The 15,948-nt window shown below is 37.8% G+C and overlaps 1 protein-coding gene across 2 annotated transcripts in view; it reads left to right on the top strand.

Annotated features, from left to right (window-relative positions):
* The first annotated feature begins 669 nt into the window (after positions 1-669).
* RERG (RAS like estrogen regulated growth inhibitor) overlaps positions 670-15,948 on the top strand; it is a 102,558-nt gene continuing 87,279 nt past the window's right edge. For both annotated transcript variants that reach the window (XM_060113627.1, XM_060113626.1), the window contains exon 1: positions 670-730. In XM_060113627.1, coding sequence (XP_059969610.1) covers positions 670-730 — 61 coding nt within the window. The remainder of the gene's footprint in view (positions 731-15,948) is intronic.

The raw sequence follows: 15,948 nt of genomic DNA, 5'->3' as shown, positions 1-15,948 counted from the left end.
CAGAAAAATATAAAAATATTATCTAGATGTTATGTATCAATTTTGGAACATGGGTATCTGTCATATGACTCAACCATGTGATCTAGTGTGAATGGAGATAAAATTTAAACCTTGGAATGCAAATTCAATCATATTACAATGGGATACACTAATATGAATGTGTATTATTCAGCCCAAAGGGAAATAACAGTTCTAAATGTGACTCTCCCCATGTGTGTATGTATATTGGATGTTTACAGACATATGGTAAATACATGTATTCACAGGCAAGTATTTGTTATCAATTACTGACAAAAAACATTCTTTGAGAAAGTACTTTTGAAAATGCTGTCTTGTGTAAAAATGCATTTTTTAGAACCAAACAGATCTATGTGCAAGTCCTGGATCTATCACTTTTTAGTTGAAGGGTTTACAGTATATTGTTAGAACCCTCTCGCAGGATTGTGGTGAAGATCAACAGGGAAGACGCTGATTGAGTGAATGGTGCTGGCACATAGGAGATGCTTTAATAAATATGAGTTTCTTTCTCCAGTCAGTTATGAATTCCCAAATCTCTTTTGTTGAAGGATTGCTGATTTACAGTGATATGGTGAAACCAAGGGCTGGAACCAAAAAGATCTTCTCAGCTCTTTAGTTTGAACCACAGTGAATTGTCTACCAGCAGCCGGCATGGCTAAAAGTTCAGAGGTCAAACTGGCAATATTTGGGAGAGCAGGCGTGGGCAAGTCAGGTAAGATTTTTGTGGCGGTTGTTTGTGTGTGTGTTTGTGTGTGTGTGTGTCTCTCTCTCTCCTGTTCTCCTGTGTTGCTCTTTTAGATGAAGCCTCTTTCTCTTTATCTGAAATTTTCATTTTGCATAACCAGCTTTTACGTCCTCTTTTGCTTCTTTATGGTAAAGAAGCTCCGCTGGTAATACACAAGGCAGTGGATACATCACAGGTCTTGGTATTCTGAGGAAGGATGTTCAACTTCCAAAGAAATCAGACTGTAGAAATTAAAAAATACATTGGCTCTTTTTTTCTCTATATGAGATCTTGAGGGGCCAATGTAATATCTCATCAGTCTTGATATTTTCAGCAACTGGCTCAGTGTCAAGCATGTGTTGGGTGCTGAATACATGCTTGCCGAGGGGATATATCTTTACAAGAAACAGAATTGTATTATCACCTAACACGTCTAAAATTGGGGAGGACTGGTGTAAGCTGGGGCGTGTGTGACCTCAAGTAAGATAGCTATTGCCGGAACCTCTGGGGTGAATTCAAATGATCCAGTTGTGGCCCACGTTGGTAATCCAGAGGCTTTTGTATTTCACACCTCAGTAAAGGTTTGCAGACCTTTAAGATGAAGGGTGAAATGGTGGAAGTGAAAATGTATCTAATCCAATTTGAGAAATGGATCTCAGATTTTATGATTAAATGTTAAGTACATGTTGCTGAAATATCAGGGCAACGTGGTTTTTCAGATAACGTTGCTTTGATCTCTCACTGGAGGAAAGACTCATAATTGACTTTGCCCATTGAGCTCTTGGTTCTCAGGAAAGGACTCAAACAGACACCTAGTAAGTGTGTGTTTGTAGAGGGAAACCCATTCAGATCATCCAGTACAACAAGTCATCCACATAATCTTAAACAAACAAGCATGAGCAGCTTTTAATTCTGTGACCAGCCTCTCTTTCCAAACCAGCTCTGTGGTATAATTTCAGCAGTAAATCTTCCCTATTCTAAGTTCTAAGTCTCTCTCTCTCTCTCTCTCTCTCTCTCTCTCTCTCTCTCTTTTTCTTTTTATTTTCTCAAGAGGGCTCTTTTCTCAAGAGGGCTCTTTTCTGCAGACACCCTTTTCTCCTGCTTGCCTCTTGCTCTGGCCTCTGGCAGAAACCAAGCAAAAAAAATAGATAGTTGACAAGGCTAAGAAACTGCCAGCCTTCAGGAGATCGAAGATGGTTAAACTCCTCCCTATTAATCTCCTCAGTGTTTCCTGATGGCGTGAGAACAAACAATTTCTGTAGCTGGTGGAAGGCTCTGGAGAATGAGGAAACTGTCCCAGTGAGTGGAGGATCAAGGCGATGCCATGTGTGGGAAGACGTGTTCTGACAAGAGCTGGTCTAAATTTTTCACGACCGAGGGATCTAGACTTAGAGCTCAGTGTTTAACATTCATGCATGCAACATTTAACACAGGCAATAAGGGAAGGGGAATTTTTAACCTTATATCATTTACCAAAATAAACTCTGCCTCATTTGAAAAGTGAAACATAAAAATAAAAATCCAGTGGAGAGAACCACCTAACTCTATGTACCGTATACCCGCCCTTTTTCATCTGTATTATCTCAGAGCAAACTGGGTATCTCTTCCAGTCAAGGCTGATCCATCAGTTAGACCTCAGTTTCCTTTGTCTTCCCCCAAGTTGTGTCAATTATTTCTTCAAGGATTCTTCTCATTCTCTACTGACCTTTTCCCCTTGAGCATTTCTTTGTCCACTACTCCATCTTTTTCTTTTCTCCAGGGTTATTGAACTTGGGCTCTGCCCTCACTGTCTTAACTTTTGGGGACTTCCCATTCATTGCTTAAGCATGGCAATCTTCCACTGTGATCATGCTGCTGAAACTGCTTTTGTGAGGGTCACCACAGATCAATAACCGATCTAATGAATCTTTCTCAGTTCTGGTCTTCTTAGAACTCTTGTTACTGTTTAACATAACCACTTACGCTTTCCTAAAACTCCTTCCTTCCCAGGCTCCAATGACGTCACACTTCTTGGCTTTCCCGCCACCTCTCCATTGACCCTAAGCAGCCATCTTCATGTGCTGCTTTTTATTGGCCTACTTCTCTCAAAGTTTGGGGCTCTCAGGTTCTACATATCATCCTCTTGTCCTCACACTGCAGACCCTCTCCCTAGGGGAAAGCCCTCATGCCCAGAGCTGAAGATGACACCTGCACACAGAGTCCACATTCTGTTGATCTTGGTTTTAATTTATGGAAAGTGCAGAAGTTGAACTTGTTCATTTAGGTCCTTTCCAGCTCGAAAATGTGATGACTCTTGATTAATGACTCTTCTTTGGACTGGTTTTCCTGTCCACCTTATATACATTCTACCATGCATGTTTATTTTCATTTAGGTGAAAATGACAGTGATAGACCACATGCTTTTAAACAATTGCCTTTTTGTCTGTCATCTATAAACAGACAGTGTTTTCCTATTTCAACATGAGACTGTTTTCCTGAGACCTTGTAACCACACCTCCCGTTTATAAAGTAGACTGGTTTGACTTATGCATGGGAGACAGTTCTGAGACCTTTTCCCATAATTCAGTGAAAACAACCATAGAGTACTTCATATCTTATCTCTCAACTTTGAAACCAGACTGTGAATTCACGTTTATACTAGTTCTTAATTAATATGGATATCTCTGCCTAATCATTGTATCCCGCCTTCGCTTTCCTATTGTACAGATTCAATTTGTCTTATAAGTAATTTTTGTTTTTTTAAGTCTGCAAGAAATTATACCTGCTGGAATGTAACTACGGCTCCTCACTTACTCAAATGCCTCCCCCAAATGGTCATGATCCACCCGTGGGCTCAAACAATCCATTTCTCACCAAACATTCCTGAGAAGAGGTGGCAGCTTGTGATCTTGGAGTGGTAGAAACTGAGCGTCTCTGATTTGAACCTGGGTCTGTGTGAATTGCTTCAGAGACTTCAAGCCTTACCTGGCCCATCTGCTTTCCTGCACACTCAATACCAATTTGGAATTTGGGGTAAATAAGACCATATTGGCCATTTGCTAATGGAGTCAAGAACAGGAGTCCTGGAGTCACACTATTAGGTCTGGCTCCCAGTTCTACACTTTATTAGCTGTGTGAATTTAGCAACTTTAACAAGGTACTTAAATTTTCAATTTCTGCAATTATATGAAGGATGTAATAGTGCCTATTTCAAAGAGTTGTCGTTAGGACTGGCTGAGTTATTACACGCAAATCTCTTAGAACAGTACCTGGCACATATTAAGTGCTCAAGTATATTCGTTTATATTATTACAATTTTTCAAGGTATGCTCTTCTTCACTTGTAAGTTGTCTAGTGAAACCATACAATCAAAGATATATCTACATTCAAGTGGATATTTGGGTTTTCAGTAAAAGTCAGAAAGCCTATAAGAAAAAATTTTGCATTGCTGCTCAGCACACCCTAAACACACACACACACACACACACACACACACGCATGCACTTTCTCAGTCTCTCTCTTTCTCTTAAATCCAGAGTCTGGTTTATGTCAATTACAGCTTGACCGCTGCTGATCATAACAATACTTCTCCTGGCTAATATCTTGGAAATCTTGGAAAAACAGCCAGAAGTATTATGGTGTCATCAATAAATTAACACCGTTAAATTTGAAAGTGCTTCTGGTATGTGGTAGATGGTTTCCTAAGCCCAGGTAACAGATAAGCCTTCCATGTTTAAAACAGAATTTAACGTTAACCAGAAGCCTTTGGTTGACAGGTTGACATTAGAAGCGTCAGCACAGGCGAAATTTAATAATGTGTTCATTACAAAACATGTCGGGTATGTGTACATGTGTATGTATATTGCAGTATTTACAGGGTCTTTTGTATCAGGAGGATTCTTCTTCCTTCTGTCTAGTTTTGGCAGTTCTTGCAGTTCTGTCTTCAAGTGAGCTTCCTGGCTTGGCGAGCTTGCTGGTTCAGCACGGGGAACACTGTGTGGAATCTTCAAAGTGGAGATCCAAGTTTTCCCAGCCCTTTGCTTCTTCTCTTGCCCCAGCAGGGTAAACGTTTCCCTTCTCTGGCTAAGGGTAAGGCAGCCAGTGATAACACGGCATGTAGGGCATAGATTTCCTTACTCATGTGTGCCAGCCTGTAATGTGGCAGGCTCCAAGTAATGAAAGCAGAAAGACCTGCCATAAAACCTAGAATGCACACCATATTTATGTAAATGCTTCCTGGATTCACATTATTCGAATGTGTAGTAAGTAGGAGGAGTCGAGAGAAAAACAACTGAAATTTTCAGTTGCATTTCACAGTTGACGTTCTCATTTTAGGACTGAAATATTGTGTGCCATAGCTAAATATATTTCTTGAAAGGGATAGTCTCAAAGTTAATGGAGTAATGCTATTCTCTGATTCAAAAGCCAATTGACGCACTCGTCCATGAAGGCTTAAGTTCATAGACTCAGATGGCTGGGCTATGAATTGGGTGCCAAACACAAACAAGCATGTGATACAGTTTCCCTTGGCACAGAGAGATTTCGTTTTTCTTCCTTTTTCTTGTTCTTGTTTGCTTTTATGCAAACAATTATGAAAAGTTTTAAAAAGCCTTTTTCATTTTATTTTCAAGTGGGACAGGCAGGGACAATTCTGATTTTAAATGTGACTTTTCCAATGAGCACCAGATACTGCTTTAACATATATGTTTCTTTATGGCTGAGTTATGTTTATGAGATCTCATATATATTAAACAAAGGCAATATCAATAGCAACTTAGGTAGGTCAATTTCCTTGTGCTCTAGAGCTCAGCTTTGTGTTTTAGAACTTTTTCTTTACCCAAGTAGCTATACCAGTTCGTTCCCTTCAGTTATACTTCATGGTGTAGTATGATGCTTCTTAAACATTGTCTTCAAAATACTTCTAAAAGAAGGAGGAGAAAGATCTAGGGGATTGGGTCATGCAAGCATCTCATTACAATCATGTAATTATTTTGCATGTTTTATTACTTATAGAAATATAGGCAAATTTTAATATGTCTATGTTTGTTTGAACATAAAAACAATGTTATCCCCAAATCAGTGACTAAAATGGACTCTTCAGGAAGATATAGCAAATTGATCTGTGGCTTCAATAATGCCTAGGCTTTGGGTCCAGTTTTAGGACCACAAGCAGAGGAAATAGCCTCAGCTGTGTGCATCACATGAATGTGAGCACTGGCAATGGTCCTGTACCTCACTTTTTACCTACTTAAGTTGCCAAGCAGCTCTTCAAGTTCTTGTTTATTCTTGTTCTAAGATTATACAGTATAATATTAATGGTAATTTTTCTTTAAATATTTGTTTAGGTAAAAAGAGGGGCAAGCTGTGTTTCAGGTGGGTACAGAAGTTCCACAGCTCCTGGAAACATGTGTGTGTGTGTGTGTGTGTGTGTGTGTGTGTGTGTGTGTGTGTGTGTGTGTGTGAAGAAGGCTTTCCTAAGTGGTTGTTGAAATTTAAAGATTACCGGAAATCAGGTCCATTGGTTCCTGTGTAGATGGTGGTTAGAGAAGTAATTGTTTTTAATAGACTGGGCCAAAGGGAGGAAGGTGGCATTGAGACAAGTTTGGATAATGCTGGAAAAATAGCTGTTCTCTTGTCATAAAATACGGTGATGTGGTTACCTGTGGCTTTCAAGCATTTATACCTTCCTTTACCTGCAAAGATAGAAAAGCAAAAAGAGACAAACAGCCGAAATGAGTTTATTTTCATTTGATTCTTCCACCCCAAGAGGAATAAAAGGGTCTTTTCAAACTGCAGGTGTATACCTATGGATATGTACAAAAAGTCAGACTTCTGTGCTAGGTTTAAGTCATGCAGACTTTTCTTGCATGCCCAGGAAGCTAAACAAAGATGAGGAATCGTGCTTATAAGTACTTAGAAAAAGAAAGGGAAAGGAAAGAAAGAAGAGGAAAGAAAAATTAAAAGAATCAAAATCAGTTGTTTATTGGTGGGTAAACATTTTTGTAGGCTGGCAGTGGCCAATTCTTAAGCTTTTCTCCCAAGAAAAATATAATTAGGAAAGAAACAATACTGGAAAACAAAACAAAATCAAGAGCTGTTTTTCAAAGTCAGAAGGACATACCTCTGTCTCTGCTTTTTTTCTGCTGGGATATATTATCAAAATTCAATTGTCCTTAATTTTTATCTGATGGCTAATTTATTTATTGAAATATTTTGCTGTAGTATAATTATCAGTTACCAATTGGTTCCATTTTGATCTTGACTTATTTTCTTGGCAACGGACAAAGACTAAATTTGAGGGAGGGAGTGAAGAAAATTGTAAATCATCCTTGTAATTCCCCTTTTTATTACTGGTATTTCTCCAACTCATGGGTTTGGGGAAATCAGCCAAATTTTCAAGGTGGTACTGGCCTTGAAGCCAAAATTCCAGTGCAAACGCATCCCTATTGCTCCAGCTGCCTTTAAAAATTGATGTGGTTTCAGAAAAACAGCCATAATTTCTTCCATCCCATTAAAAATGAAAGTAGTTATATTATGAAGACAAGGCAGCCTGAAATAGGTAATTTCAGCCTGGAATAAGCAAATAGGTAAGGCTACTATACATACACATGAGAGAGATTCTTACCTAGATCACCCAACTTATTGGAGCTGCAGCCAAGTCTAGAATCCCAGTTTATGACTGTGCAAGGCTTTTGCAACTTTGCTACTAAGGGTTTTCATTTTGTATCACCCTGTTCCTTTCAAACACCTTTTATTGGGAAATGAAATAATCATTAGAATTTTGTAATATGAATTTTGTAAAAAAAATCTATAGAGTTTTATTTTTGTAAGAAATTTCCAGTAATCAGTGAATTACCAATGCATGGCAAAGCCCCCTGGGAGTACGGGGTAAGTTGCCAATCAATACAACCAAGATTCTCAGCAACCTGTATACGTAGGAAATTTCCCCTGTAATGCAGTATTCCATTTGTTATAGCTTTAGATCAAGAGTAAGAAGACTGATGAATCATCTTCTACTAAAGGGTACATTTTCTATTGTTATCAAAAAAGAATATGATGCGCCATGTTCTGTCAGTATGATCTAATGAAAAAAACAAGTACCCAACCAAACCGAGTGAAAGGATTGGGGTTTAACCTTCACCTTCATCCCATCCATGACTCTCTCTTTTTATTCATCTGTCAAATGATACTTTTATTTGCTTTTTTTTTTTTCACAGTGATGCAGGTTGGATAGGCTGTGAAGGTACTTTGAAAAGTTACAGGTGTGATATAAATATTGTCCTAATACTATCATGCTTTTATTATTGAAATCCGTGCAGTTCTTCCCCTGCGTTCCTTAACATTCGTGTTTGGAAAAGCAGTATGGTCGGTTTCCTGGCTGTCCGTCACTGGATGCTGGATGAACATGCTCAGGTCAGTAGTTGACTATGAGTGTTCCTCCACTGAGTGTATAACGTTACAGACTATCCAGAGGTTGTAGATTCTATGCTGAAGGAATTTGCACTTTCAAATGTGTGAAATGAATAGACATTAAGTCAGGGTGTTTTTTTAGGCTCCATATGTAAGGGGGTCAAAAAAGGAGAAGAGTTAAGGAAAATAATTTGGACTTATGCCTTACTGGAGAAGGAAATATGGCATGTTATAGAACTTTTTGATAATCAAATCTTATCCTTATTAAAAAATTAAAGCTTTGAAACATTTACATATTTTTGATAGAAACATTTCTCAAAAAATATATAGATATATGTATCTATATGTCTCCCTATAATCTTAAACTATGTTTTTATTCATTCATTCAATTATTCATTCAACAAGTATCTGTTGAGTGCCAACTCTGTGTTCTAGTATAGCTTGCACATAGTACAGGATTCATATATGTTCCAAAAAAGCAGAGTAGTAACTATTTCTGCTCATTATTATATTCCCAGAGCAGATGAAGACTGGTTCCTCAATAAAGTGAATAAATTGAGTTAGAGTCTGTGGTCTATACATGCTATATAATTTCATCAAGAATCATATCTTCTAAATGGTCTCTTTATTGTTGCCAAAGTGGTTTCCTCTCCTGCACTTGAATATCTCTGGTAAAAGGAACTCAGCATGAGAAGAAATAGACCTTTCTATCCTTGGGCAACTGTATCAGTTACAGTCTTCCAGAGAAACAGAACCGGTAGGACACACACACACACACACACACACACACACACACACATTACGTCTTTCTATATTTATTTGGGCTGGCAAGACTGAAATTTGTAGAGAAAGGTGGCAGGCTGGAAAGTCAGGGAGGAGTGAATGCTGCAAGCTAGAGGAAGAATTTCTTTCGCTCTGGGAAAGCTCAATTTTTGCACTAAAGGCCTTCCAGTAATCAGATAAGGTCCACCCACATCATTCAGGCTAATCTCTTTTGCTTAAGGTCAACTGATTGTAGATGTTAACCATATCTACAAAATACCTCCACAGCAACCCCTACAGTAATATTTGATTGAATAACTGGGTCCTAGAGCCCAGACAAACTGGCACATAAAACTATCACAAGTCTTCCTGTCTGTTACTTTACGTTCTTTGCAACCAAAGGCTGTTCATCAGTTTCTACTCACTGACTTTAACCCCTTCAAGTTCCACAGAGCACTTTAAATTCTTCTTCCTTATGACAGCCCTTAACGTATTTGAAGATAAACCAGCATGCCTCCACCCATGCCTGAGTTTTCTTTTCCATTGTCTGGTTCCTCACGGTGATTTCATTTGCTCTGCAGAGATCACGGTTTCTGGTCACAGAATCATCCTTGCTGTTCCACTCCAGCTGTGCACTCCACGAAGTGTAGGGCTTGGAAATGAATGCAGGCATTTCAGATGTGGGATGCCCAGACCAGATCAGAGCACAGCTGTGGTTTTGATACTAGACATTTTGCTTCTGCTAAGACATTCTAAGGTCACTGTTGTTTTCAGGGTGACAGTGGGTACAGTGTTGGCTCATGGGGTGTATACTGCAAATGAAGTCTTTTTCTTTAAATATATGCTGTTGCTGAGTCAAATCATCCCAAACTTGTACCTGAGTATGTGTATGTTTCATTCAGGTGTAGAAGTTAATTTTTATCCTCTAAAATACTGTTTTGTTAAATTTAATTTATTCTTCTGGCTTGTCAGGAGCTTTTTGGATACAGCATGTGTATCATCCTTCTCTTCTTTCTGTCATCTAGAAATATGTTGGTTTTGGAACATTTTAGGCCCTGGATGCTCTTACTGAATCCTAGAATTTTCCACTTTGGTATTATTTAGCTCACTGAAATGATAAGGAATCCCAATGAGTTTTTTGGATAATTTTCAGCTAGTAAAGAAAAACAAAGGTCGTTGACTCTTGGTGTGGGGACATTAACACCATATCACATTACTTCCATGTTCATTAAATAAGTTCAGTTTAAATTTACCATAAAATAAGTTGTCTGGGAGGAAGGCTTACACACATTCTTGTCTTACGATTCAAGGTATCTTGCTATATAAAGTGCATAACAGTGATCAACTTTTATTGGCCCACATATCTAGTCTTTACAGAAAGTCATTTTCCAGAGAATCATTCCAGGATATGTATGTTTCTGTGCTGAAATAGCTGAGTTTATGTGATGCAAATCAGAGCTAAATTTGGGAAAGAGTTTTCTTCCTTAGATTATACCGGTAGATATGAAACTTTAGCATGCCTCAGAATCACCTGGAGGACTTGTTAAAATATATATTTCAGGTCACCACCCCCGAGGTTCTGATTCAGCAGGTCTGTAGTAAGGCCAGAGAATTTGTATTTTTTAACAAATTCCCAGAGGCTGCTGATGCTGCTAGTCTGAGGACCACATTTTGGAAACCACTGTTTAAGTTTTCTAAGTACTCAGTTTCCATTTGAAATAGGTGTTTTTGGCTTTGGAAAAGCATATAGCTTTTTGTGAGCTACATGTAATAAACACTGAGTGCCAGGCACTGTCATGGGTACCAATGATACAAGGGTAAATAAAACAGACAGGGTCTCTGCACTCATGAAATTAACACTCTAGCAGGAGTAGACTAGGCCAAAAATTACTCTACTGGGGCAGAGCAAATGTGAGCTTTTTCTGTGGTTCCTTAAGACTAGAATTTTTCATTCGTTTCATAGTAAGATAAGTTTTGTTTGAAAAAAATAAACTGTAAGCCTCAACAACTGTTACATGCTGAGCTTTGATTTTAAGATGGTACTTTGAGCTATTTGGCAACAGTAGGGGTGGGTCGGGCTAAACTACAGTGTTAAGAGTCTGGGAGTTAAACATGGTCGAAGACCATGGTACCAAATATGCTACCGAGAGAAGCTAAGTAGACCACATAGGAATTGAACCTAATAAACTTGAGCTTATTAATACAATGCTCCATCAGTCAATTAAAGCCAATGTAGATTAGCTTTAATTAATATAAGATAGTTGTTCTTTCTCCAACATTTGGAAAAAAACAATTTTCAATTGCTTGCTGACAATGGTGTTTATAAAACTTATGCAATGGTTGTGTAGACAGAACTATGATATTGAGAAAAGTTCATAAGTTTCCACTGTTTTGGATAGAAAGATAACATCTTTTTCTCAGTGATGCATTTCCAGATTTTTTTTAAAAATGTTGTTTAAAGTTCTCTTTTGCTTTATGCCATTGGACAGTAACTTAAGTGGTGAAGCCAAAAATTAAAAAGTAAGAATAAAAATTGTGAATATTTGTCTGTCTGAAAAGCATTTGACTTCTTTTTGCATTAAGGATCTTGTAAATTACAACTGAACCTAATAACTGAGCCAGCTTCCTAGTCATTTGGCAACGTGTGTTGAGTTAGATGTTTTAAAGGAAGACTCAACCACACTTAGTAGTATGAGTAATGGTTATCTGTTCCAATGCCTGGGACTATTTTTCCATTCACATATTTTATAATTGGAAACTATTTTTCTAGCAGTTTCCAAAAGAGGTGAAACCAAGAGCACAGTAACCATACATTTAAATCCTTGAGTCCCAAAATTTAACCCATGATTTCTTAATGTCTCCCACTTATCAATTTACAAATATTTATGAAATTCCTCCTATGTTCCCAATTCTTCCCCTCTCTTCATCCTCCCACCATATGCCTAATAACATGCCAATATTTGGGGGGAAGTCCAGAGAATTATATGATTATCCTTGTCTCAGGGACCTTAGTGTTTTGTTGGGCCTTATGACTTGCAACTAGAAATCAGCTGGTGATGGTTTCCAGCACAATGATTGATTTTGACAAATTTGCATCTTGAAATATTTTTAGAAAATTGTCAGAGTTGCAAAAACAAACAGAGAGCTCTTGTGTACCCTTCACCTAGCTTCCCCCAATGATTAACACCTCACGTAACCACAATACATTATCAAAACCAGGAAACTGACATAGACCCTGTATCAATTGTATGACATGGTTACAACTAAGCTGTAAATATTAGAATGATTGATTTTTGACTCAGTTCAGGCTCAGGACCCTTTTGAAAAGACAACAGCGATACAGAAGGAGAGACTTCAATTGTTTTAAAATTAGTCATTATTTATTTTACAGTCTGTTTGAAACAGGCTTTTAATAAAGGCTATGGACTGTAATTTTGTTTGATATGTGTCTTACATATGGAATTTATGGAATTCATGGAATTGATGAGGTTTAAGTTTCCTCCTCCATCAATTTTTGGGGGTATTATTTTTGTTAAGAAAAGTGCATCATTTGTTCCAAGCAGTGTCCCGCAAACTGGAATTTGCCATCTGGATCCCAAGAGTGTTGTGTAACACAGTCCTCTGTCCCCTGTATTTCCTGTAAATACAGGAAATTGGTGGTTAGACCCAGAGGCTTCATTTTATTCAGGTTTTTTAGTGTTGATTTTTTGTTTTTTTGCAAGGTGTTATTGTGTACTTCTGTCACTCAATGTCTGGTAGCAATTGAAGCTCATTGTCTAGAGTAGACTTTCTAGAACAGCACTTTCCAACAGAAATTTCTGTGGTGATGGAAGTGTTCCATATCAGTCTTTACTTATTAGCGGGATTATTTTTATAAGGAGAAACTTCCTCTTAACAACTGTGTTGCTACTGTGAGGTTCAGTTTATATAGAAAAGACAGACAAATTGTTTAAGTCTTACTCTCTATTATCAGCTGTCAAAATAATAAGTTGGTTCCTTAGCATTCTCCAAAAGTGATGCACCCTCATCCTCATGTTTTTTGTTGTTGTATGTCATCATAATTTGCAGTTTAATTTATTGTAGTTATTCTTGTTGAGACTCAAATTGGTCAATCCTTGGCCAGAGGGGGTTTATTCAAATGAAGCTCATCACGGGTTTTCAAAAGGTGAAATTCAATAAGCTATTTACTATCAGAAATTTATTTTTTGAGATCTGTGCAAGTTAGTATCTTAAACTGTACACAAGACAGTGTTCTAGCAGTTGAGTTCAAGCCATAAATGCTATAAGAGTCAACAAGAGGGAGAGAAATCAGTGGGAAATACTTGGGGAAGCTTTGAGGGAGGCAGTGGGAGACTGAAATACCATACGTTCAGTGAGATTTTAATGGTTCCCTTTCATTTCTTATCTTTCAAAATTATGATGTTTTCTTCATACCAATGCAAATATGTCATTAATATTGGAATTAGGAGGGGAAAAAGGACAACCAAGCAATAAATGAAAGGGATAGGAGCTAATTGATGCTTAGGGAGGGTGAAGAGCTTTGGGCATCCTGCTGATTCAGTTGCAGGAAAAGCCCTTTTAAATCTCCCCAGAGCCAGCTTTTCAGTCCTCATTTCCCTTCAGTGGCAGGAACACAGGTTTGGAGCCTGACAGGCCATATATTAACTGTGTGTGTGGTCAGCTTACTTAACTTCAGTGCACCCCAGTTTCATCTTCAATAAAATGCAGAAGATAATAACCATCTTCTATGAGGGCTATTGCATGCCAAACCCATATGAGATCTGATGATAACCAGCAATTGCAATAATTAACTAATGTTTATAGCATTGACTATAAGCCAACCGCTGTTATAAGACTTGACACATATGAACTTACATAATCATAACCACTCCTCTATGAATTGGCCCTGTTATTATCCCTTCTTTACAGATGAGGAGCTTGAGGAGGGTGTAAATAACTTGCCCAGGGCCTTACAGGTAGAGACGGGACTCTAGCAGAATTAGGATTCAAACTCAGGCGGTTTGCCTCTGGTGTCTGTGCTTTTATCCACCGTACTCGGAAAATTTCCAACAAAATGCAGAGTTGTAGATGCTCAGCGATTGCCTTCTTCCCTTCTCCCTCTCTTGTCTTCTCTTCCTTGTTACTTGGGAACATTCATTTCGGTTAATCAGTATCCATGAAAAGTACTTTACTTCACTGGAACCATTACTAGGGAAAAGGAGGAACCAGAACAGAGGAAACGGTGCTTAAACTACCAAGAGATCTTCTAGCTTTATATTACACTTTTCTTCAGCTCAGTTTTTAAAATAATATTTCTATTCCAAATTCTGCCTATGATTTCATGCTGAAACCACTTATTGGGCTTTCGAGGTGCAGCTGTATGCGAAGGAGGTGTTACGGGAGAAAGGCGGAAGTTGTACAGAAAGATGGGCGAGCTTAGCACTGAATATGTGAAAAATGCAAAGTGTGTTAAACATCTTCAGTGGGAAGGGAGGATACATTAATAATTTGACCTGGAAGAGCCCCAAAACCAAAACTCAGAAGCTATTTAAAAATGTGAAAGTCCTAGGATGTCAACATTGAGGAAAATATATAGTCAAGTCAAAAATTTTAAATGATGGGGTGTGTTAAAAATATTGGATTGCAGAGAGTTGCTTCATTATTTCTCACAATAAGAGGGTATTTTTTTTCTCCACTGAAATGCAAGATGTTCTTGTGAACCAAATACCTGGAAGAATTGGGCTCCTACCCAGGGCAAAATGCCAGAAGGCTTCAAACATTTTATGAGGGCAGATTGGATCCCATCAGATAACTGGAAATCTTTTATCTGCTATGAATAATTCATGATTAATTATTGCTGGAGACTTCTAGGTCAATAAATATTATTGAAGAATACGATGCTTCTTATAAAGGCAAAGGACCACTGTCATCATTATTGATGATTGTTTTTGACTACGTAATTCATTACGCAAAATGACATTATGGTGGTGCTATTTTGGGTGTATAATTGGTGTAAACAGCCTTGATGGCAAAGCAGAAACTCTACATATTGTTTTCTTAGGTCATTTTTTCAGAGTCAGTCAAAAGGAGATTCTGTTCAGTACAAATCAAGAAACTCCTCAAGCCAACCATCACGAGAAAACATGAGCTTTTGTAAATGTGTTTTATTTAAGGCATAATGGAAGAAGATTTTTTTGGTATTATCTTTTATTTATTCAATGTAACATTGCCATAGTTAGTAAGTGAACACTTTTATCTTATTTGGTCACCTTCAGAATATTCATTGTAATTCCCCAAATGCCTTTGTCTGTGTGCTCAGCCAAGACTATTGTTTAGTCCTGGGTACCTTGTGCCCAGTTCCAATAGCATTCACAGTATCGATAGGTTTTATTTCTAACACGTTCTGGTTTGAATGGCTTAAAAATTACTGTAGAGTAATTTTATTACAGTGAAAGGGTTTCATTTTATTGAGGGACACATGTAAACAGAAAGAAAGAACTTGCCAAGAAATATCAAGTTCATTTTAATCTTGAAATGCTCTTTCTATAAAGATGTATCGATAAAGTTGGAAACAAAACTGAATTCTTCATGCTCCACATTTTGAAGATACTGGACTAGCCATTAGATCAAATTAGATAATTGAAAAATCTCCACTGTTATTTGATGAGTGTGTGTATGTGAGTGTGGTGTGTGTGTGTGTGTGTGTGTGTGTGTGTTGGCTAAGAGTGCTAGTCCAGAAAATCAGAACCTCAACCAATTATAAATGGCAGTGGTTTCTACATTTGAAACACGTGAAAAATTTTGAGATATGAATGGGCTTAATACTTAGTCTCTATTTAGTCTCATGTTTAGCTTTTTCCTCCATATGTGGCAAATCTAGAATATAGGAATACAAGAAAAACATATAACTAGCTCTACCCTGGGAGTAGAGAGTTGCAATCAGAATGGGGAGATTGTAATGGCATACAGTAGACATAGTGGGACATGCAGGAAAAAAAAAAAAAAGAACACTCATGGTCTTTTCAATAAACGCCTCAGAATGCCATCAGGAGTGG

Source organism: Mesoplodon densirostris, chromosome 11 (assembly GCF_025265405.1).
Source record: "Mesoplodon densirostris isolate mMesDen1 chromosome 11, mMesDen1 primary haplotype, whole genome shotgun sequence".
Lineage (NCBI taxonomy): Eukaryota > Metazoa > Chordata > Mammalia > Artiodactyla > Ziphiidae > Mesoplodon > Mesoplodon densirostris.
This window is presented reverse-complemented; position numbering and strand designations above follow the sequence as displayed.